General features: G+C 40.4%; 1 protein-coding gene across 3 annotated transcripts in view; it reads right to left on the bottom strand.

The window, feature by feature from the left end:
• SLC49A4 (solute carrier family 49 member 4) overlaps window positions 1-25,021 on the bottom strand; it is a 188,019-nt gene that overhangs the window by 27,614 nt on the left and 135,384 nt on the right. For 2 of the 3 annotated variants that reach the window (XM_073305107.2, XM_073305106.2), the window contains exons 7-8: window positions 24,603-24,730; window positions 6,414-6,596 (exon numbers count right to left, since the gene is read on the bottom strand). In XM_073305107.2, the coding sequence (XP_073161208.1) occupies window positions 6,414-6,596; window positions 24,603-24,730 (311 nt within the window). Of the gene's footprint in view, window positions 1-14; window positions 1,547-6,413; window positions 6,597-24,602; window positions 24,731-25,021 lie in introns of those variants that run through there. The other variant, XM_073305105.2, reaches the window with a different exon arrangement.

Below are 25,021 nucleotides of genomic sequence, written 5' to 3'. Positions count from 1 at the left end.
ACAAAACAAAAAATGCAATTTCAGAAGTTCATATAACATCTTCACCGTCGAAGCAATCAGGACTTAAATACTGGAAACTAAAAGTTTAACTGATGGCTTTAAGCTAGCTCTGCTCTAATAACAAAACAGTAACAATGTATGGGATTGAGAGGTGGATGAAATATTTTATGAGATGTTACGGATTTCTTTTTAAAAAACCTCAATACCATTAATTAATTTATTAACTTATTAATTCACCTTTCATAGATTCTAAGGCCAAAAGACACTATTATGATAATCTAGTCAGACCACCAGTATAACACAAGCCACAGAACTTCCCCAAAATAATTCCTAGAACAGAACTTTTAGAAAAATATGAGGAGGTTACTTACCTATATGTGGAGGTTCTTGAGATGTGTAGTTCCTATCTGTATTCCACTGAGAGATATACGCGTGGTGCCATGCACCTGGAGCTGGAGCGTTTCAAAGTAGTAGTGTCCATTGGTCCGCGCATGCACCCTTGCTCTGCCTCATGGTTTCGACCAAGGTGATATAGGGTGGGGCACACTGTTTGCACTGTCAGTTCCTTTGCCACTGCAAATGGAACAGATCTCCAGCAGAGGGGAAGGAGGGCAGGATTGGAATAGAGATAGGGACAACACACCTTAAAGAACCTCCACTTACAGGTAACTGGAAGTTCTCTTCTTCTTCGAGTGATGTACCCTATTGTATTCCACTGAGGGTGATTGACAAGCAGTATCTTGCTGAGAGGGTGCAAGGAAGAAGATGGCACTGTGGAATGGAGAACAGCCACACTGAATGAGGCACCCATCGCAGAGTCTTGCTCTAGGGCATAATGGTAAGAAAAGATATGTGCTGAACTCCATGTGGCTTCCCTACATATGTCAGTCGGAACCCTGTGAGTCTCAGGAGAATGCTCAGAAACATGACCCGAAAGCAGCAAGTCCAAAGCTGGGGAGTGGGGTCTCTGATGAGGAGAATGCACCAGGAGACGTGGGACCTCACCTCATCTAGGTCAAACAGCTCAGGAGGACCAAGAGCTGACTTGAGCCTCCCTAGTGTCAGCAGCATGCGCTCCACAGACAGAGCTGGGGCCAAAACCAGGGCAGGAATGGAGGATTGCCTCTGAACCAATGATTCCCATGACTTTGGGGGTATCGATCCGGAAGGGGTATGCAGTTCGGTAACCAGGATCGGCGGATCCAAGGTTCTATGTGACTTCTTGTTGTGTTTACATGCCGTGGAATGCGCCACTTTTCCGTGGCTAGAACCTATGGAGGATGCAGCATCCTTCATAGGTCTTGAGGAAGACTTACTGTCATGCTTATGCACTTTTCCTTGCCTCATGGCTAGGCCCCTGCACAGGGTCCGTAGTGCTGGTACCAACAGAACTGGACTGGAGCACCATGGTAGGAGGTGCGCTTCTTGATGCTCAGGTCAATATTCAGGGAGAGAGGGGCTCCCCAGCCTGGATCCAACCGCGGCCTTATGGCAACATCTGTGAGGTGTTTCCTGAGATGGAGAGCACAGCCTTCCTGGATATGGGCTGGGAAGGAGAGACAGATACTGCACCTGGATGCGATGTGGGCTTCGCCAAGCAGCAAAGGCAGCGCTGGTGCTAGTCACTGATGGGAAACGAGCGAGGGCAGGAAGTGCAGATCTTGAACTCTGGTATCTTTGGCATATTTCAGTACCCAGGTGTGGGTGCTGATGGGGAAGAGGGCAGGAAACCAGCAAAAATGGCTTCCCAAAATCCTTAAAGTCCTGAACTACCACTACCACTAAAACTACTACAAAAATAACAAAACACTAACTATACAAGAATAAAACAGTCTTTTCTCCTGAAATTAGGAAAGTGCGTCACAAGAGAAGAGAGAACAGAAGAGGCTCTGACTCAGACCATGCGGTGATGAGAAGGAACTGAGGCCATGGTCGGTCTGCCTCACTCTTTATTGCTTCAGTCAAAACCATGAGGTGGAGCAAGGGTGCATGTGTGGAGCAATGGAAACTGCTATTTTGAAAAGCTCTGGTTCTGGGTGCATGCGTATAACCCTGAGTGGAATACTATAGGGACCATCACTCGAAGAAGAACCAATACTGATTTAAAAACAGTCAGTGATGGAGAATCCACCATGACCCTTGGTAAACTTTTCCAATGGTTATTTACTCTCACTATTAAAAGTTATAGACTGTTAATCAAGTCACCTCATAACCTTCGCCTTGTTAAACTAAATGGATTGAGCTCCTTGAGTCTATCGCTATAAAGCATATTTTCTAATCCTTTAATCATTCTCATGGCTCTCCTCTGAACCCTCTCCAATTTATCAACATCTTTCTTGTATTGTGGAAACCAGAACTGGATACAGTATTCCAGCAGTGGTCAAAGCAGTGCCAAATACAGAGGTAAAATAATCTCTCTACTCCTACTCAAGATTCTCCAGTTTGTATATCCCAAGATCGCATTAGCTCTCTGGGCCAGAGCATCACACTGGGAGCTCATGTTCAGCTTATCCACCATGACATGATCCACCAGATCTTTTTCAGAGTCACTGCTTTCTAGAACAAAGACCCCCCATCCCTGCAAGTATGGCCTACATTCTTTGTTCCTAGATGTATACGTTTACATTTAGCCATATTAAAACGCATATTATTTGCTTCTGCCCAGTTTACCAGCTGATCCAGATTGCTCTAAATCAGTGATCTCTGTCCTCTTCATTATTTGCCACTCCCACAATTTTTGAGTCATCTGCAAACTTTTCAGTGATGACAGTAGGGAAAAGAAAACCAACCTTAAACAGCAGTCTAATTGCTTCTTAGGACTTGTCTACACAAACAATTGCATACACCGTGGAAAGCTGCCATAGTCTAACTATTCACAAACACAATAAGAAATGCATCCGATGAAGTGAGCTCTAGCTCACGAAAGCTTATGCTCAAATAAATGTGTTAGTCTCTAAGGTGCCACAAGTACTCCTTTTCTTTTTGCGAATACAGACTAACACGGCTGCTACTCTAAAACAAACACAATGGTGACACATGTTAACCATTAATTAGAGCACTCTGATCTAGTCCTCACTGAAACAGAACTAGCTCAAAGTGCTCTAGCAAACTGTTAACACACATTGGCAGGGTATACCCAGCTAGAGCTGGATAGTTTCACACCCTATCATGCCGTGGTCTCGTTTAAGGGTAAGTGTACCCAAGTCCTTAGATTTCTACTGGCTAAAATATGAAAAGGATAATAAACAGCACTTTGATTATGCATCAGTTCAGCTACATAATTTGGATTGGAAAGCTAATTTCTCAACAGAAACTTTTGTGCAGTAAAACTATTAAAGTTATAAAGGTCCCATAAAAAACTCTCAAGAGACCTCTTTGTAACAATTAAACGTAATGTGTAAGAGCTCTTAAGAGCGTGCGTCTTGTAGGTTTGAAGAATCCTCCCCACTGATCAATATTTATTAGTTTAGCCATTTTAATCAGAAAGCAAAGGCATAGCAATTCCCTTTGTTTTAGTACTTTGTCTCTGCCATAAGTTACTGAAGAAGCATCAGTTTTACTGGAGGATGGTCTTTTGCCTCATTCAGTATTTCTACAGAATTCTAAATGCTCTCTTACGGTTTAGTAATCATATTAAAGGCTCCAGCATTGCTGCTTAGTTTAATCCATAATTCATGTGGCTAAAGGTAAAGCACAATGTATGTTCTGGAACGCAAAAACACAACATCAGAAAGCTCGAGAAACCAAACCCCAGAAAATGGCAGTACAAAACCTACCCCGTAAAAACCCGTCTCTATTCATGTAGTAAACTTAGACATGCCTCACTAAAACTCTTTGTTAGTTTAAGTAGGACTGCTGTATTCCCAGAAGTTATCAGAAACATGCCTCACATAACTAACTAACTAACTCAGAAAATTATACTTGTGCTTAACTAGACTGAACATAATCTAAATCAAACATCAAAAAAGGCTGAGAATTTTATGACCTATTTTAAACCTTCTCTTTTTGTACTACAAAAATCATTGGAAGAAAAGGAGTACTTGTGGCACCTTAGAGACTAACCAATTTATTTGAGCATGAGCTTTCGTGAGCTACAGCTCACTTCATCGGATGCATACCGTGGAAAAATCATTAGAGCACTAGTCAATTCATGCTAACACATTATAAAAAGTCCAAAGTTTAAAAAAAACAAAAAAACTAGAACAGTGAAGAAAACATGAAACAATATGGAGAGACTGGGCTTTTGATACTAGAATACAGTGCTAAGAAGTTAGATTAGGGATTCTAAAGTCTTAAATCTCACATTCTAATCATCTGCATCAGAATCTTCAGTCTGCTAGAAAACTCTAATGACTGGCTCCCCAGTAGCCTTAGTAATTGGGCACTAATATCAGAATATGAAGAGAGGTGAGACATCAGAATGAAAACTAGTGACTGATTATATGATTTGAAAGTGAGACACAGAGGCCTAGAATTCTACTGCACTTTAGTTGGACTGACAGTAAAAGATGTATGTAAATCAGAGAAGAAAAGACTGATTTAAAAAAGGAAGCATTTTTATTACAAAATCATTTTTCATTTTCCAATGGATTTTTCTTTTGGTAACAAAGCCAGTAATTTAATCAAATGGACATTGATCAAACCTTAGAGATCATATAAATGATCATGCTTTTAATAATTTGAGACACTGCATCATTGAGAATGCATTATCTTGAAGGTAACAGTGTAACTTACTGCTTCTTCCTTTGGAAAAAAAAGACTACAGCTTATGCTTTTTCCATGTTTGCATTCACGTGTATTTACTGACATCCTTTCTGGAAAAAAGTACTAGAGTATTCTAAATTATGGTCCAAAATCATGATTTTTCCAACATGTTACTGCCATGTTTTGAGGTATTACTGTAGAATACTATAATAATTATTTTTAGTAAAATGACCTCAGACCCATTGATTTGGCACTATATACTGTATCCTTATACTCAATGGAAAATGAATTCGTAACAATGGACTTTATCATTTAGAAGTACAGTATACTGAAAATATTTCAAATTTGTTTTGTTTCATCTTGCCAACTCATTTGTGAATATTGGAAACAATCATATTTGTGTTAATGCAGTTCACATCCCCTACTATTCTCAATATGGATTTGATTGAATCATTGCAATTTGAACGAGTTTCCTAAACAAACATCAAATCACTTTTAACTGGTAGATACAGGTCCATTGTTGAAAAACTGGCTTTTAATTTTCAGGCCACAAATGTAGTTTAGATTTCTATCAGCTTACACCTACAAAATAGTAGTTAGAAGTTAGAATGAATTTACAATTATTCCTTTTTACAGTTAATTGTAGGTAGAAACCCAGAGACTAAATTGAGACATCTGAAAGTCTGGCCAATAATTTAATATTCTTAATTTCAAAATACAGTTTACTGTGAAGTTTGCCACTTTCCTCTTGGCTAGGAACATAACATTTTAATTAAGAGATGTCTTGACAATTATACTTAGAATTCATGTAAGATTTTATATTTACAAAGCAAACTACATACATTTTGGTTGAAAGTATTCTTCTTGTACCACGAAAGAAAAATTAACCTTGCTGATCTCTACATATAAAAATAGCAATTTGTAACTTTAAAAAGAAGAATTAGTGAGGTTGCAGGGTTTTATTCTAAACTTATCTAGGTTTTCATATTGTTACCATAGTAACTCGTATCTAAATGCAAATATAATCTGCAAGATATACCACTCAAAATTACAATGACACATTATGTGACCAAATAAATAATACACAAGAGATTAATATAATAAAGGAACTACAAAGAATTTGTTGGAAATATCAACACAAAGGACTACCTTAGCATATTAGACCACTACACATCATCTACTGCAGTATTCTGACTCAGAGCAGTGGCCAATATCTTGTGAAGGTAACTCCCTCCCACCATCAATAATTTACCCAGCCATGTGTTCAATGATAAACATTGTGGGGACAGAGGAGAAATTCTTTTCTGCCCACCACCAGCGAGCAGTTTATACCTTGAAGCATGAGATTGGATTAGCTTTATTCTTTTATCTAGAATAGCTACAAATGTTATTAATGGCCAGAACATTTATCCAGTTCTTTGTAAAAATCCAGCCCTCATGTTTATCTCAATAGCTTCCTGCTGCAGTGAGTTCTATGAAAAGTCCGGATATCTGTTTTTTAACTAAAGGATTTCATTCTTCAATTGGCATGCATGTAAAGACAAACAATTACAAGTCTTTTTTCCCACTGATGTGCAGGAGATTTATGCACAGAATTAGCATTAATGGGAGTTCGGTATGTAAATCCTCCTCCCACTAGTGCCAAAATAGACCCCTTATAGAATGTCTTCACAGAGAATTACATTTAGTAAATAGCTCATATTTCTTACCTTTATGGTAAAATGTGAGAAAAAACAAAAGCACTCCCATAAACATGTTACTCAAAAAGGTGACAACGCCACACGTAATTCCTTCTGGAACAGGGTAGACCGTCTCCACGAAAAGCTCAAAGAATATAGGTATGCTACTATTCAGGAATACTCCCAGCAAGATACAGGATGTGTATAATGTAGCTACAACAAAAACCAAAAACAGTGGTTTAGTTTCATAGTAGCATTTTGCTATCATATTTCAAACAAAAGATGCCCATGATATTAATGCTTCAGTAACTGGAAGACAAAGGAGAATCAAACCTATATTTACCTCTGTGCATCATATAGGGTATAATGTCTCTCTGATAGTAGTCAGCATTTATTTTTGGTTTGATCATTTCAGCAATTTTTATTTGGATACAAATTGAATTCCTGACGATACATTGAGTGATTTGGAGTATGTTTACCAAATATCAGAAAACAGAAAACACTGGAAAAAATATTTATGCAAAGAAACATCTAGGCTGAGTTACCTCCAAAGTGAACAATAACTGTTTTATACTCAGTTAGAGCAGAAACAATTACTGTACTGAATCAGACACGAACTGGAAATTAACATTTTGACTCTCAGTTCCAAAGGTCAGAACTAATTTTTGTTTTCACTTTCCAGACAAATAATACTAATGATCTACCAGCTACTAAGGCATTGCAGGATTAGCCTCTAGTTCGGTGGTTCTCAAACTTTTGTACTGGTGATCCCTTTCACATAGCAAGCCTCTGAGTGCGACCCCCCCCTTATAAATTAAAAACACTTTTTTGTATATTTAGCACCATTATAAAGCCTAGAAGCAAAGCGAGGTTTGGGGTGGAGGCTGACAGTTCACAACCCCCCCTCCCCATGTAATCACTTCGCGACTCGCTGCGGGGCCCCGACCCCCCATTTGAGAACACCTGCTGTAATTGAAAAAGCAGATCATTTGTCATTGCAGGACTCCAATTTTTCATCCCGGATGCATAATATTAGAATATGGCAATTTCTTTCATTGGCTGGGGTATTTTGTTCTGTAACTTCTGATGTCACTGCACTTCTTCCAGTTTCATGCTAGTATAGATATTTTAGCTAGGAAATCTAGATCTTCTAAAGCTATGCAGAAATAAAACATTTTTCTTTTCATTCAGTAACACATTAAGGATCCAAATCAAGAAAGCACTGATTTCAGTGGGACTCAGTCATGTGCGTAAGAGCAGTCCTGAATAATGATGGTTTTCTAAACTGGAGTCTCAGTGACATGAAGAGACCTATCAAAGGAAAAGCAAACGTAAGGGAAAGAGTTACCTAGAAGAACTATTAAGACCGAAAAGAACAAATAAAATGTTTAGAATATTTCTTGGAGGTTCTAGAAGAGCTCCGGTGATATGAAAAGAAATATCCTTGGGATGCAAAAAGTCACCCAAATTGCTAGAAAAAGATTTCCAATTTGAAGGTATCTTTACCCTGTGCTGTGGCAGAAGGATGATATATGAAATCTGAAACTATACTATATTAAAATATTCATCATGGAAAGTGGAGAATTGACAAAGCTGTGCTTCATCTTAAATTAAGCATTGCTCAATCTCTCAACTGAGAAGTTGTTAGTAAGCAGGAGACTTTTGGCTTAAAAAATTCACCATTTGTCAAAATGTGAGGTATAATGAAAGGCAGAAAACAAGGCCTTAGGAGATACAGTAGAAATGCCTATTCATCAGTTCAATCATTTGATGCGGTTCTCTGCCAAAACACAGAGACATATTTCTTTCCCTAGAGCAGGGATTTTGCCTGGAAAAGGAGAGGGAGGAGGGGAGCAGAAAAGGCTGCCAGGAAGATGATATAGTGGCAAAACTTTGGAAGGAGACTGTTCAAGCTGGCCTCTATATTTGTTTTTAACAGGCTTGGATATGATTGTCTCTCTCTCTTTTTAAATATGAGAAACTGTAAAAGCTTTCCCAGCTCCTGTACAATCTTTTATAACCAGCTGGAGGATGAAAGTCAGGAACTGTTCCAAGATAAGTTCAGAGTTCTCAAAGAGTGAGAACAAAATTTAGTATCCTGAAGCCAACAGGCTCTTGTATCTGAAACTGAATGAGTAATTCTCCTGCCATGATATCCACAGATTCTGCTGCAAGCTCTCACTGATACTTTGAAGTTAGTAAATCTCTTGCAAAAATCCTGGTTACATCCAGTAGCACAGCCTCTTGCTTTCGCACTTCCCTAATCCCTGTTAAATAAACAGCAATCATTGATTCAGTTTTCTAATTTGTAGCTACTTATTTGAATCTTTTTTGGTACCAGAGGCAAAAAGGGATCTGGTAGTGGCTTCCGAAGCTGCAGTGTCAGAATAGGAGACAACAGAGACAGGTCTTTTCTCCCCAAAAAAACTCAGCTGGATAAATCTGTGGACACCTATTTAGAATTAAAGTGAGATTCTCTAATACTTTCCAAAGAGAAAATACACAAGGAACTAGTAACTATTGGAAAAAACTTCAGATGGTGAAAATACATTAGCCATCCTGTGTTTGAGAAATTTTGCCCCAAATTTTAAATACTTGCAATTTAGCCAACCAGTTCTCATTAACTTTGAGAATTGTGTTCCTACACTATAGCTTCATCTACAGTATAACTATGTCTTGCAGGGGTGTGAAAACTCCACACCCTGAGTGACATCGTTATACCAACTTTAACACCGACCCCCAGCGTAGACAGCGCTATGTTGGCAGGCGAGCTTCTCCCGCTGACATTACTACTGCCTCTGACTGAAGTGGGGTTATTAAGCTGATGGGAGAGCTCTCTCCTGATGGCTTAGAGCGTCCTCACCAGACACACTATAGCAGTGCAACTGCACCAGTGTAAATGTGTAATGGAGACCTGCCCTAAATCTCAAACAACTCTAAGATGGAAAAGAAATCAATCATTGCTAACTGAATAGTGCACCAGTGTTGAACACTAAGGCACAAGCTACATGACTTGGGAGGCTCTAATATAATCAGGTTTGCTCCAGGATAAGCTGTACTTGGCAAGACAGAGATTTGTCCAGCAGAGGACAGAATGAGTTTGCTATAGTGAGTTCCTATGGAATTACAAAAGGTCCTAATGTTGATTCTGCTGGAGAAAAGGATGGCATGCTAAAGTAACTAAGAGAGCCCCTGCGTTTGGCGGCAAAAAGCTCCAGCTCCTCTCATAAGTACCATGTGGGGTGGAGTTGTCTACAGAATTTTCCAAATAGCACCTTCTTATTCAACTAATCTATATCCTGTATGTTTTCCAAGCCACAATGTTTGCTTTTGTGACAAACACACATTTTTATATTACAGTGAGCAATGCAGAGTCAACATATCACCTTGAAAGACATTTACCCTCAATCACAGCATTATCCAAGATACTGGTGTATTTCCTTATTAGAGTAGATAGCATTGCATTTTTCTATTCCAACGGCCTATCTAAGTAGGAACTTACGTGGCCCACACTGCAGCAGTAACTGTAGGAAAATGCTTCAGTATTTCAACATGCCATCATTTGGCATCTCTGAAAATTAGTATTTTAATGCTGGCAACCGTCACATAGAAGTGCAAAGTGGGTTCTTCTCTTCCTCATTCACCAATACCGAAAGTGTCAACAGTACTGACTTCAGAATCTTTACTGCTGTAGGTAATAGTTATAGATAAGGCTGTGAGTCTGTCACGGAGGTCATGGAAGCCATGGATTCTATGACTTTCCGGGACCTCCAGGACTTCTGCAGAGGCCAGTGCGGCTGGCTTGGGGGCCACCTGAGCAGCTCAGGTGCACCGACCACTGCTGGGCCAGTCTCGGGCCACCGCACCCCTCCCCCAACAGCAGGAGTTTGGGTATGGGAGGGGGCGCAGGGCTGATGCAGGGAGTTGGGCTTGGGGTGAGGGAGGGGGTGAGGGCTCTGGGTGGCGGTTACCTCGGAGAGAGGGGACGGGGAGAGAGAAGGCTCCCTGGAAGCAGCAACATGTTCCTCCCTCGGCTCCTAGGCAGAGGCGTTGCCAGGTGGCTCTGTGCACTGCCCCTGCAGCTCAAACTGGCTGCAGTTCCCGGCCAACGAGAGCTGCGGAGCAGGCGCTTGGGGCAGAGGCAACATGCGGAGCCCCCACGGCCGTGCCTCCGAGTCTGCCTAGGTAGGGGCTGTAGGGACATGCCGGCTGCTTCCGGGAGCTGGGCAGAGCCGAGTAGGGAGCCTGCCAGCCCCGTTAGCCCCCACCTCTTCCCCCCAGCAGCAGTGGTGCCTCCATGATACCCGCTGCCCAGAGCCCCCACAGCGCTCCTTGGCTGCCCCTTACCCCAGAGCACCCAAGTTTTAGTAGGATGTATAGTACAAGTCATGGACAGGTCACGGGCCATGAATTTTTGTTTACTGCCCGTGACCTGTCCATGACTTTTACTAAAAGTACCCATGACTAAAACAGCCTTAGTTATAGATCATATTTATATATATCCTCTTCAATCAGAAAGCTTTTGGGACACTGCATAAACACTTAAATATAATATATCATAAAACACACGCACTTTAAAATCTTAAAAAATACTAAAAAAGCCAAAGCAAGAGGATCAATATTAAAGGCAGAAAGAACAGGGCGTGTTGTAGATCCCAGGATGAATGTACAGGACTTGCAGTAAGAAAATATAGCTTTTAACTTGTGAACTAAGAAAAAATGGATGTGGAAATGACAGTATTAAAAATCTGGAAGCCTTCAATAACATATTTATAATCACGTTTCTAACTGTAACCACACTTTAATGACAACATTTCCAAGTTATGGTAGTATAAAGCATCTAAAACTCCTGAGTGCTGGAAATATAATAAATAATTTTACTGTATCAATTCAGCATTTAAAAGTAACAAATCCAATTTGGTTGACTATATAGAAAGTTATAAATAAAATATACAGTGCAAGAAAAATTTATTGGAAGAAGTCAGATAAATGGTAATCCAAAAGTGGCTTTGGCCTTTTATTTAACATACTGTAGTGAGTACAGTACCTAAAATACCAGCTCAAAGGGTGACAAAGCTGCTATGGCAGGGTGAGTGCCAGCTATTAAATGGAGTCCATTTACTTCTCATAACAGGACTTCAGGCTGCACGATCATTAAAGGTTCCCATGATTTTTTTATAGTTTAAAAGAACTGATGTTAAAATTACACTAAATGATTTTTCAATTAAGAAACTCTGACTACCATCAATGGTGCAGAATGCAGACAAGTGCAAGTACCACCAGAAAAGCTAACATTTCTTCCTCACTCCCTTACTCCAAAAACAGGGTAAACAACTAATTCATGTCTGCTTGGATAAAAATACACACCAGAACTGTACTTCATCTGCATGACATATATCATATCAGAAGAGCACTTGCCCTTTCTTATGAAAGGCAATTAACTGGGAAAAGAGCAGTGTGCTAAGACATGTGCTTAAGCCACTTACATTAGCAAGCTCGAGTCATTAAGAAATAATAAAATCTTTTTTTTTTAAAGCAACTGTGATAGAGTACTTGGTATTTTTAGGATCTATATAGATCTCTTTGTATATTAAGCAGCTATTAACTAACATACTAACATAAGAATGGCCATACTGAGTCAGGCCAAAGGTCCATCTAGCCCAGTATCCTGTCTTCCGACACTGGCCAATGCCAGGTGCCCCAGAGGGAATGAACAGAACAAGTAATCATCAAGTGATCCATTCCCTGTTGCCCATTCCCAGCTTCTAGCAAACAGAGGCTAGGGACACCATCCCTGGCCATACTGCATAATAGCCACTGATGGACCTATCCTCCATGAATTTATCTAGTTCTTTTTTTGAACACTGTTATAGTCTTGGCCTTCTCAACATTCCCTGGCAAAGAGTTCTACAGGTTGACTGCGTTGTGTGAAAAACTACTTCCTTTTCTTTGTTTTAAGCCTGGTGCCTATTAATTCCATTTGGTGACCCCTAGTTCTTGTGTTATGAGAAGGAGTAAATAACACTTCCTTATTTACTTTCTCCACACCAGTCATGAGTTTACAGATCTCTATCATATTCCCCCTTGGTCGTCTCTTTTCCAAGCCGAAAAGTCTCAGTCTTCTTAATCTCTCCTTATATAGCAGCCGTTCCATGCACCTAATTATTTTTGTTGCCCTTTTCTGAACCTTTTCCAATCCCAACATATCTTTTTTGAGATGGGGCGACCATATATGCACGCAGTATTCCAAATGTGGGCATACCATGGATTTATATAGAGGCTATATGATATTTTCTGTCTTATTATCTATCTCTTTCTTAATGATTCCCAAAATTCTGTTCTCTTTTTTGACTGCTGCTGCAGTGGATGTATAGACTATCCACTATAACTCCAAGATCTCTTTCTTGAGTGATAACAGCTAATTTAGACCCCATCACTTTATATGTATAGTTGGGATTATGCTTTCCAATGTGCATTACTTTGTATTTATCAACATTGAATTTCATCTGCCATTTTGTTGCCCAGTCACCCAGTTTTTTGAGATCCTTTTGTAGCTCTTCGCAGTCTGCTTGGGACTTAACTATTTTGAGTACTTGAGTAGTATCTGCAGCATCCGAAGCTTTGACACTTACTGTATGCATAGCACACATGGTTGTGGTTTCCATAGTTCTCATGTTTTCTGATCTGCCAGATCTGCCATTTCAGTATGAATAGCATAGGCAGAATGTTCATCTAAAGCACTGCTGATTGGGCTGCCTTTGGTTGGGCACTCTCCCAAAGGTTAGCATGGCACTGCCTCAGTGGATGGGAGCCCTAACCAAGATTCTTGTTTGAACCATGTAATATTTAAGTTTGAGACACCACCAGGCCAGACAACGCTCCAGTGTCCATTCCAATCACACCTACTAGGGAGGAGAGAATGATATGCCTCGATGATAGTATCACGGTCAGAAAAAGTATAAAGGACAATAACTAACTGTGATTAGGGATCGACATCTCTCATAAAAGGTAAAAAAAATGGCTCAAGGTTTGATTTCTTGGTTTCAGAACTGGTATGGGAATACTGCTTACAAGAAGACAAACATTTCCCTGTTTGTATATCCCAGATTTTCCAAAACCATTTATTGATGGGGCAGATGTATGAGCTTATTTGGTTATCCGTTACTATAAATTTCTCTGGCAAGAAGAAAGAATTGTAATAGAGCAGTGCCCCCTGCCCCCCCGCTTACCCTGTCCACACCCCCTGCCCCCTCCAGAGCTGGGAGTAGGGCTGTGGCTCCTTTGGTGGGGGGGGGGTAGAGGGGGGGCACAATACACAGATGGGGTAAAGGGGCCAGGGCCACAGCTGGGCTGGGGGCAGGGCCGGAACAGAGCAGGAAGCAGATGGGGATTGGCCTCGGCCACACCACGCCCCCCCAAATGTTCCTCTCACCTCAGAGCTTGGGGACCTATAGAATAGAGGAAGTGGTTAAACAGTGGTAGCCATTTAGCTATTCTCAGCTGGGCTTAAAACATAGCAAAACTGGTCTCAATCAGCTCCTAGAATATTTGCATTCGAGGAAAGTCATGAAATGTATATTAACTGCCTCCTCTTACATGACACCCTCTCCAGAAGTGGTTCACAGACCAGATGCTCATTCAGTCTGGAGAAGAGAAGACAGAGGGGACATAACAGTTTTCAAGTACATAAAAGTCTGATACAGGGAGGAGGGAGAAAAACTGTTCTCCTTAACCTCTGAAGATAGGACAAGAAGCAGTAGGCTTAAATTGCAGCAAGGGCAGTTTAGGTTGGACATTAGAAAAAACTTACTGTCAGGGTGGTTAAGAACTGGAATAAATTGCTGAGGGAGGTTGTAAAATCTTCATCATTGGAGATTTTTAAGAGCAGGTTAGACAAACGCCTGTCAGGGATGGTCTAGATAATACTTAGTCCTGCCATGCATGCTGGACTAGATGACCTCCCGAGGTCCCTTCCAATCCTACAATTCTATGATCTTGATATCCACTGTCTTCAATAGACTTTGAATCAGGCCCTTAGTGTCGGGGAATGTCAGGCATACTGCAAGTGAGTGGTGCTGTCCAAGCTTCCCCGAACCACTATTATCTATTCCTGGGGGAATTCTGTGGGACTGAGCGCCCACAGAAAATGGACCGCCCCCTGCAGAATTCCTGTGCTTCCCTGCAGAAAACGGCAGGGAAGCCAAGGGAAGCCGTGCCCGGAGAAGGGGGATGACAACCATAGGCAGTTTTGGGGAGGACTGCCCCCCAAACAGAGGCAAGGCATGGGAGGCTCAAGGGGTAACGTGCCACTGCCCCACCTCATTTCTGCAAATGCAAGAGCTGTCCAGCTGAAGTAGGCTGTGTCTCTTGGCTCTGCTGACTCTGCAACTGAACGTTGCCTCCTGGATCCTAGTGCCAATCATGCTCCTCTTCTATGTGCTGGGAGCCTTTCTGTATTCTGGGCAACAGTGAGCGCCAGCGATGAGGCTGGGTAAGGGGGGGCAGGGGAAAATGAGGGAAGGGGGAAAGAGGCAGTGGGGAAGGAAGGGGGAGTGGAATAGGGTAGGAGGAAGGGAATGTGCAAGTTGGGGGAGAGGGATGAGTTGAGGAAGAAAAGGGGATAAGGGAATCATGGCGGGAAGCGGAAGCCTGGCATGCGGCATCTCCTTGGCAGCAGCTGGGGCTCCCCCATTAAGCAGGCACATTGAACCCTCACCCTAACATGCCCTACCCCCCCTAAACCTGGACCCCCCATACTCAGACCCCCACCCCACTGAGCCCCAACCAGCTGCACCTGGATCCCCACCCCATCAAGCCCCCCACACTCAGACCCCCACCCCACTGAGCCCTAACCAGCTGTACCTGGATCCCTACCCCATCAAGCCCCACTCCCTCATCACCCAGACTCCCCGCACTGAGCCCCCCACACCCAGACCCCCCCACTAAGCCCCATCTCCCCACACCCGGACCTGCTGATCCCCAACCACCTTCACGTGAATCCCCTGCAGAGTCCTATTGCCCCTGTACCTGGAACCCCCCAATGAGCCTCTGTGCATCCAGATATCCCACTGAGCGGCCCACACCCAGATTGCCCCACACAGAAACCTCTCACCCCACACCTGGATCCCCCCACACTTGGATCCTGCTGCCCTGAGCCTGCCCACTCACACCTGGTGTGCCTGGTGCAGAGGAGCAGGGCCCCGGGGTGTTTCTGGGGCAGGCCTGGCCCTTGCACTATGTCAGGGTCAGGTGCTGCCTCGCTGCCAAGTCCCTATAGCGGGGGAGGTGGAGGCTTCAGGTGCCCACCTCAATACAGACAGTGGCCTGTGCTCCCCACTGCCATGCTGGAGCCACATTTATTTATTGACAAATAATATTTGCAGAATGTTGCAGAATTTTAAAATATTGTGTGCATAATTTTTATTTTTTTTGGCATGGAATTCCCTGAGGAGTAATATATCCTGACCTCCAGTACCCCGGTTATTCCAGTAATGGGCCTCTTAGGAGCAGAAAAACTGCACCAAATCATGTAGAGGTTTCTATGGATAAACAAGGAGGAGGGTAGCTCTAAACTCATTTTCTCTTGGGACTCAACACAGAATTTAAACAGGTCTTTAGAGATCTAAGGTGTTTCTAATTTGGCAATCATGCTAGAATCCAAGTGCCAAGATGATAGGCTGGTGCCTCACTTAGATGTCTGTTTTGTCAATTTCACTGAACTCTGAAAATGTATTGAAGGAGAGAAATTCTGACCCAAAATCACACCCTGCCACAGTTTTAATCAGTTTGTTAAAGTAGAACAGCAAAACTTCCTTATAACTTAATTCCTATCCTGAGCAAGGATAAGAACAATAAGGGAAGTAGCCAGCTTTAACTTTTCTGTAAGAAATGTGGCCCATTGTGAAGCAACATAACTTTTATTGTAATTTGTTTAACAGAAGCAAAGATAAAAAGGAAGGATTTCTCTTTAAAGTACATTTATAACATTAATATAGGTTTCAGAGTAACAGCCGTGTTAGTCTGTATTCGCAAAAAGAAAAGGAGTACTTGTGGCACCTTAGAGACTAACCAATTTATTTGAGCATGAGCTTTCGTGAGCTACAGCTCACTTCATTAATATAGTTCATTGAATGGATTTTCATTCCTGTGTGTGCTTAGCAAATTCTTATATCTTGATATAGTTATGGAAGTGACTGGAAATCTGATCAAATTGGATTTGCTCCCAACATTCCCCAAAAGAAAAGCAAGTAAAACTTGTGGTTAAAGCTGAAGTACAAACTTTGAGGAGCTAAAAATTGTATGAACAGGTAAGTGATCCTTCAACTAAAGAGTAGAGATCATGAAATAATGGAGGCTTCATATTGCTGAGTTTTAAGATCTGTTACATTTATAAGTATATTCTTGAAATGTTCCTCACTTCAGATCCAAACTGACTTTGCTGTACTTGCTTTTCATTTTTGATAATCATAATAATAAACTTAACCTTTACAAAGCACTTTTCATCGGTAGATCTCAAACTACTTTAAGGAAGGCAAGTGTCTTTGTCTCCAATATTACAGATAGGAAAAAACAAGGGACAGATAGATGACATAATTTGCTCAAAGTCCCACAGGAATAAAAATCTAGTTCTTCAGAGACCCTAGCAACTCTATGATCACTGGGCCATGCTGCTTTATTCACATCAAACATACGCTTTTTATGGTAAAGAAATTATTCTAATCATTTTACCCTTTGTGCATAAATAATTTTCTAGCCTCTCTCACTGTGGTTGTTTCTTCAATATTATGGCCTATATTTGGGTAGAGAGATGTGTTCTTATTTGCTGTAAGTTTTAATTTATTTATTTTTAATTATATTGCATAATTTAAATTCAGTTGTTGACACCATGGATTGCCATGGAAATCTGACTACCTGATGCCCAGTGTGAATAAAGATTTTGTAAAAGGAAATTCTGACCCAAAAATCTTAAAATATTGTTGAAAATACTGATAAATATTAGAAATGTATTGATATTTTTTGCATAAAACATTGAATCTGAGTCATATGCAACTGGCGTTACATACCAATTCTTAGAAAGTGTTAGTATTTATATCCATAGGTATTATCATCAACACAAAGTGGCAAGATATTGAAATTGTCATTGTGCCATGTTATATAGTTATCTTGGGTCAAAATACCCCATTTTACATTAATTAATGTAATGAGCTCAATACAAAGCAAACTAACAAAGCATTTGTGATAAGTGAAGGGTGGGGCCCTCCCTTTTACGGACACCCAGCCAGCCAGTTAGCTACAAAATCCATTAGTAGCTGTTCTCTACTTGCTTTACCTGTAAAGGGTTAACAAGTCCACAAGTAAAAGAAAGGGAGTGGACACCTGATCAAAAGAGCCAATGGGAGGGCTAGAACTTTTTAAAATTGGGGAACAAACTTTCCCTTTGTTGTTGTTCTCCGGAGAGAGGAGACACATAGCAGCAACGCTATAAGAAGCTTTAAGCCAGGTATGGAAATCATCAGATCCCACTTGGAACTACTTATCTGAAACCCCAGATATGTAAGTAAATCAGGGAATGTCTAGGAAGATGCAATTAGGGTTATTTATTTTATTTCTTATTGGCTTGTGGACTCCTCTGTGCTAACCCCCAAATGCTTTTGTTTTGCTTGTAACCTTTAAGCTGGACTTCAAGAAAGTTATTTTGAAACTTAATCCTTATAAGTGGTTCTTTTAAAATCTAGCAAAAAGCCTAAGTTCCAAATGTATTTTCTTATTTTTTTTGTTTTTAATATAATTCACCTTTTTTAAGAACAGGATTGAATTTGTGTGTCCTAAGAGGTGTCCATAGGTTGTTTAATTAGCTGGTGGCAACAGTTGATTTCCTTCTCAGCTCTTCCCCGGAGTGGGGGTGAAAGGGGTCGAGGGTACCCCACTGGGAGGCATTCCCAAGTGCGCCTTCCTGGGTCCCAAGGGGTTTTTTGCACTTGGGTGGTGGTAGCATCTACCCATCCAAGGTCAAAGAGAAGCTGTAACCTTGGGAGTTTAATACAAGCCTGGAGTGGCCAGTATTAATTTTTACAATCCTTGTGGGCCCCCACCTTCTGCACTCGAAGTGCTAGAGTAGGCAATCAGCCTTGACAGCACTATTCTAGCACAGACAATGGAAACAACTATTTCTTAGAGTTCAGTGTGTATACAAAACTGTCTTTGGAACTCAATGAAGAATTTAGCTTAGCATAATTTAAATAATGTTTATTAAAGTTTCTTAAAAGAAAATTCAAGCTTTCTTCAAGTGTATTGTAATCAGTTATCATTCTTATATATGTTTCCAAATATGCTTTCATGTCAATTCTGCTGAAAATATCATTAACCACCACCCCCGCCCAATAATGACAGAAAGCAGAAGTCCTGCTATATAAAAGGAAGAAAAGCCTTTTGAATAGCAGCCTGATCATAAACTACTGTCAAATAAAGAAAACATGAACTAGTCATTGATTTTTAATATCAATGTTAAAGGTCTCTAAGCAATTAAATTTTGTAAGAAATCTCTTCAGATGATGTCATGCTTATTTAAAAGGAATTAGGGCAATATTTTATAAGCAAAACCACGTTGCTTTGACCCCTTTTTCAATATATTAACACCATCTTCCTCCCTATTTTAGCTAGAGATTTATAAAATTGCTACACATATTGCTGATTGAAAGTTGGTTTAGACAGTAGTGGGTGAAATTTTTCAACTGAAACCTTTTATCGGCCAAGAATGCAGATTTAGTGACAGCAAAATGTTTCACAAATTCATGTCAGTTTCATCAAATTGCTAATTTAAAAAAATCCAAAAATTTGACAAGTTTCATTAAGATGTTTTCTGTACAAAACATTTCATTTTTTATATGAACCAACCTTTTGTTGTAAAATTTACTTTTATTCTATTTTTTAAAATGCAAAAAGTTAATAAATAAAAAAAAGTTTAGCTTTTGACCATTTTGTCGAAAAAACAAATTAAAACAAAAACAAAAACACACATTTTGTTAGACCCAAAACATTTTCCAGCTTTTGAAACTGCCAACAAAGATTTGCTCAGTTCCTCTACTCAGATCTTAAGGGCCTCTTTCTTTCACTTCACTTTAGGGAGAATAACCATACCTAACAACTACTTCCCCTTAAACATGTCATGAACCAGTCTAGTGAATTGAGCAGAAGTCCTAGAGCTCCAGAGTTTTAGCTCCAGCTCTATCAATTCCCTGGTGTTGGGCTGGCCAAGCAGTTTGGGACTAAATTTTCAAAAACTTGGTACACAAATATAGTCATCTGAGTACTTATTTTGGAAGGCCAATGGGAGATGAGCAGAGATTTTTCAGAGTAGGTGGCTAACTTTGTGAACTGCAGAGTGTATGGGCATTTCAGGATGGGCACAGCTTCAGGAATAGACTATTTGCAGAATTGAGGTAGGATCTGATAAGGCAAGGGCACACAATTTATTCACAAACCAAGCAGGTGCAACTTGAGAACGCATTGGCAGAGGTGGTCTCTAATCCACAGGTGCCAACTCCATGGGTGCTCCAACCCTGGAAGACCCATGGAAAAAAATCAGTGGGTGATTAACACCCACCGGCAGCCAGATCTCCCCACTATCCCACAGCGCTTCCCATCCACCGGCAGCCCCACTGATCAACTCTTCCCCCTCCCTCCCAGCACCTCCCGCCTGCCACAATAAGCTGTTCTGCAGCATGCAGGAGGCACTGGTGGGAGGGAGAGGAGCAGGGATGTGGTGCACTCGAGGGAGTAACTTGGCGGGAAGAGGCAGGGAAGGGGCTGAGTGGGGCCTGGGGCAGAGCGGTGGTTGAGCATCCGCAGGGCAAGGAAGAAGCCAGCACCTCTGCTCTAATCTGCCTCTCACTAGCAGCTGGTTGATTCACTACACTTCAGAGAGTTCAACACACAAAACTGTTTATTTGTGATACCCTCTGGCTGCTCAACTGTGCCAGAGCACTAATCTCATTGATGGTTTCACATACAATTGTCTGAGCCACCCAGGATGCCTGCTGATTCAGCCGCTGCTCTTGCTCACATTGAGTTGCTGACCCTCCTCTAGCTGACCTTTCAGTGGCCAGCATGTATACTGCATGCCACGCAAAGGCCCCCACTTAAAGCCACAGAGTTTAAGGCAAAAAGGGACCACCAGATCACCCTAGTCTGACCTCCTGCATATCATAGGCCACGAAACATCACTCAGTTGACTGCTTCTTGATTGCTTCCACAGTCCCCCTGACTACTCACACCATTGAATCTGGTAGACACTACCAAACACACACCTTCTCCTTCTGAATAGCATTCCTCTCATGGGAGTAGCCTTTCACAGGTACCTGGCTCATCCTCCATAATATTCTGATCCATGAGGTTTGCTTCCTCTTCCAAGTAGCTGGCTTTCCTTTTGGAACAGCTCACCTCCTGATTGCTCAGACCAGCAACATCAGATGAGCCCATCCTGATATCTGGGCAGTTTCAAGATGTTGCTGCAACCTATCATGCTTGTGTTTTTGCAGGTGTAGGGCCTATTGGCTTATGAGAAAGATGTTTGCATATGCTAATGAGCAGATGAGGCACCCAGGAAAAGAAATTTGATACCACTGAAGCTCTTCGAGAAGGAGTGGAGTGGAAGTGAACACACAAATCCTGGAAGAGAAACCTGTGTAGGGAGCAGAGAACTCCTCTACAGGTACCACTGCACATTTATGCTAGCTTCTGCAAAAATTATTTTGGACCTTGATCTCTTTGCCTTAAAAACCCCACAGTAATACAGGAATGATAGTAATTGTTACAAAAAATACTAATAAATTGTTGCAGCTATACATAGTGCTCATCTTACAAACATAAAAAAGCGCAAACAACATCCTTGACCTCCAGTGTCAGTGTTGCTCCACTGACTGAGCACACAGAGATGCTTCCACATTAAATAGTCATCTCACAATCCTTCCCCAAAGCCCAAGTGCCACTAGGCAGTGGCCTGCATTCGACCTTCTATACTTTGGCTCAGTTATAGTCTATACCCTCCAACTTTTAATTAAACAAAAAAGTTCAACCAAATCAATTTAAATGTGCTGTTTCTCCCACTTACTGTGAAGCGCAGCGGTCATAAGCATACTGCATCATTACACTTAGGAATAATCTGCATGAAGCCCTATAAATTAGTACTTTAAATAGCTTGTGCATTTTCATCCATAAGAATGTATTTTATAAAGATGTATTACTGGTATTCAATATACAAAGACCTACATTAAACAGGCATATTGCATTTATTTTCTATTACTTTTTACAAAAAAGAGCTGCTTATAAAAAGAAATGCCCGTCTAGTAAAGAAATTGGGAAGTTGGGCAGGAGGAAAAATAAATCTTGTACCGCAGATATAAATTAGGGCCTAAATCCTTAATATCCCCTTTTAAAGATTTGCCAGTACTCATTAAAGCTAGCACTGCTATTCAAGGCAAGGTTTTCTTAAAAAAGTGCTCAGATACTACAGTGATGTGCACATTAAAATAACTTACACAGAAAACAGATAGAAAATCTACCACAGGAAAGGAATAGTTTTATTTGGGTACTTTACAAAAACCAAATTTAAGGGACTGCTTATTATGAAGGCAATAACAATACATCTATTTTAAACTGAGCTCTAAACAATCAGATTAAAAAGAAGAATCTAACCTTTAACTACACACTGATTTAGGAGATTTCATGCCAAATCCTAAAATATGTACTTGTACACAGGAATGAGGTAAGAAAAGCTTTTAAAGGAAAGCTTATTGCACTGAAGTGCTACAGTAACATTACTGTCTACTCTGGACACTGCTGAAGTTATCACGAGTTGAAGTAATTTTCCACCTCACCGGAGGTGCTCATCATCTTGGAAGACTGGGTTCTAATTTTGTCAAGCTCCTTTTAGCTCGACCAGCTATTCAACAATGGTCAGCACAAAATCATCCAAACAATCTTTTTAAAAAGTTTCCAGGAGAGTCCATGAAATACACAGAAGTGGCAAAATGCTTTCCAACATATTTTAACATGAGTTACAATGTAACATTTGCCAAACACCTTTAAGTGGGAAGGAAACAAGGCACAGAAAGACAAAAACTAAGATGGAGACAGAGACACCAAAATTCCTGCTATAAAAGGTAATAGTGTGACCTTCCTCATGACTTTTAAAAAAATAACTCACAAATGCACCTGATCATAAAGGAAGGATTTACAACAATCCTGCAGCCCAGGATCAGAAGCCCCATTTAAGGAGAAAGGAATCTGGAATTCTGCTACAAATAGTACAGTACTGATGGTGACTCAGTGGTCGTAATCTTTCACCTCAGATTCAGCATTGATCCAGTACCCCAGCATGATGATTGAGGCTACTGTGTTGCTAAAGACACCTTCTTTAGTATACCATAAGGGCACTGATTAGTCAGGTCTTTCAAAAAAAACTTACAATGAATCTTTAAAAAAAATAAGGGCTGAGATTTAATATAAAAATCATAGCTACAACTCTAACTCCTCCTGGGGCCTTGGAAAAATCATTTAACTTTAGCATCTTTTTCCTATGAAATGTAGATAGTCAGATTGTATGTGGCCTCCACTTGTGTAATTTTCTATGTATATATGCACTATCCCTGGTGTGTGTAAGCCAACATATTTTACCCACAAAAATTCAACCAGAGGCATGCATAGAGAGATGGGATCTATCATATTCATGCATTGATGCTTCACTCAAAATTAGATTCAATCTTTGTAAAGCACTTTGAAGAGGAAAAGTGCTATGTTAATGTCATTATTACTAATGCACTTTGTGGCATACAAAGCAGACTAAAATTAAGAAATGTTGTTAAATCTGTTGCTCTGTATTTTTACCTTCCCATCAAATTAATCTGGTTCCTTTCAGTTTACCCATCAGGATAGCTTACCACGAGTCCCATTTCAGGTACAAGAATCCACCTGCAAATTACAAAAGCCTACCAGTGTCCCAGAGAAGACATGCTCTCCAATAAACACATTATAGTCTAGCAATCATTAGTCAATCACAAAAAGAGCCACACTGACAATCACTGACTGACTGTTTCTTGAGCCAATTCTACCCACAAAAAGTAACATTTTAGAAGTTATTGTGTACTTGCATGTTGCTTTATATCTTCTCATTTGCCTACAAAAACTCCTTTCCAAATCTTCATTAATTTAATTTTTAAACAGAGTAATTGTGGGAGGGCACTAACATTACTAGTTCTTGCTTGAGAATACACAACTGTCAATTTAAGTTCTATTTAATTTTAAGTATTTTTTTTTTTTTTTTACAATCCAATAGTTCTTTCCTCCCCCTCATTTTACAGTCCTGCAGCTGTATGTTGGGTAAACAAAAAGAGATAAGGAGGCTACTTTATTTCTCAAGGATCCTATATAGTGTGCAGCTTATGCCCAAAATGGGAAACTAAAGGCTGGTAAGCAAAAATCGATATACCACTTCTGTTTTAGATTACCGTGTATGTAATTAATTTCACCTACAGAAAGTGGTCTGCTTTGTTCTCATCTGTAGGCAGGGACGGGACACTTATAAGATTGGCTCACTGCATTAATTTAGAGAACAAAATTTTTGTACAGTTACCTTTCTGTAGGTGTGAACAGACAAGCACAAAAAGTAAAAGCTGCTAGTCCATTTTTTCACATGTGATGAAGAATGGGGGACACGCCACACAATTTGGGTTCCACTGGATTAATTAGTTCAAGGTTTTAGTTAATTTTTACTAATTTATGAAATCTTTTGAATTCTAAATTCCCAAACTTGCCATTTTTCCTCTATATATTCACCACTACCATACACTCATAATATCACCATCACTGTTTTATTCAGAACCACAGCTATTCCCCAAAAACATACTAATTAATACTCTGGATTAAAATAATTATGTTCCTTTAGTCAAAGTTTTTAATTCTTTTATCATGCTTTTAAAAGCTGTTCAAAGACATTTTTATTTAATGAGCTTTAAATCCTTTTTTTGTCCATCGTTCTAAATTACTGGATGAAAACTCAGATTATTGTATTTAATGTATTTATCATCAGGATTGGGTTCTCAAAACAGATCATAATATAGTTTAATTAAGATAGAAAATATTTGCCTACAGTATCAGTTGTTTATAAAACAGTCCCAAAGAACAATAAAAATCTCTTTTACGGTTAAACATTGTTCTAGGTACCTGTGGTTAAAGGCAGGTGAGTGACACTAGTAAGGCAGGTGAGAGTGAACCAGGTGGATGCCAGTGTCGCGCCAAATAGCAGCAGCAGAAGTATAAGTTTCAGCATGCCCCTGATAAAATCTGCAAACCTGAAATAAAAGCACAAATCTCATAAATTCAAATGTTATTTTTCAAGTTATTTAAGCATGACACTTTACAGTAAAATTAATATATTATCACTATATAATCCAGAAATCAGAAAAGACCCCTGCACATTATTCTGAAACTGCTAGAAGGAGTTTATAATGACAGGTTCCAGAGTAGCAGCCGTGTTAGTCTGTATCCGCAAAAAGAAAAGGAGTACTTGTGTACCTTAGACACTAAAATTTATTTGAGCATAAGCTTTCGTGAGCTACAGCGCACTTCATCAGATGAATGCA

The sequence above is a fragment of the Lepidochelys kempii genome, chromosome 11 (genome assembly GCF_965140285.1).
Source record: "Lepidochelys kempii isolate rLepKem1 chromosome 11, rLepKem1.hap1, whole genome shotgun sequence".
Classification (NCBI taxonomy): domain Eukaryota; kingdom Metazoa; phylum Chordata; order Testudines; family Cheloniidae; genus Lepidochelys; species Lepidochelys kempii.
The sequence above is the reverse complement of the archived record's forward strand: the minus strand, read 5'-3'. Positions and strand labels throughout refer to the sequence as shown.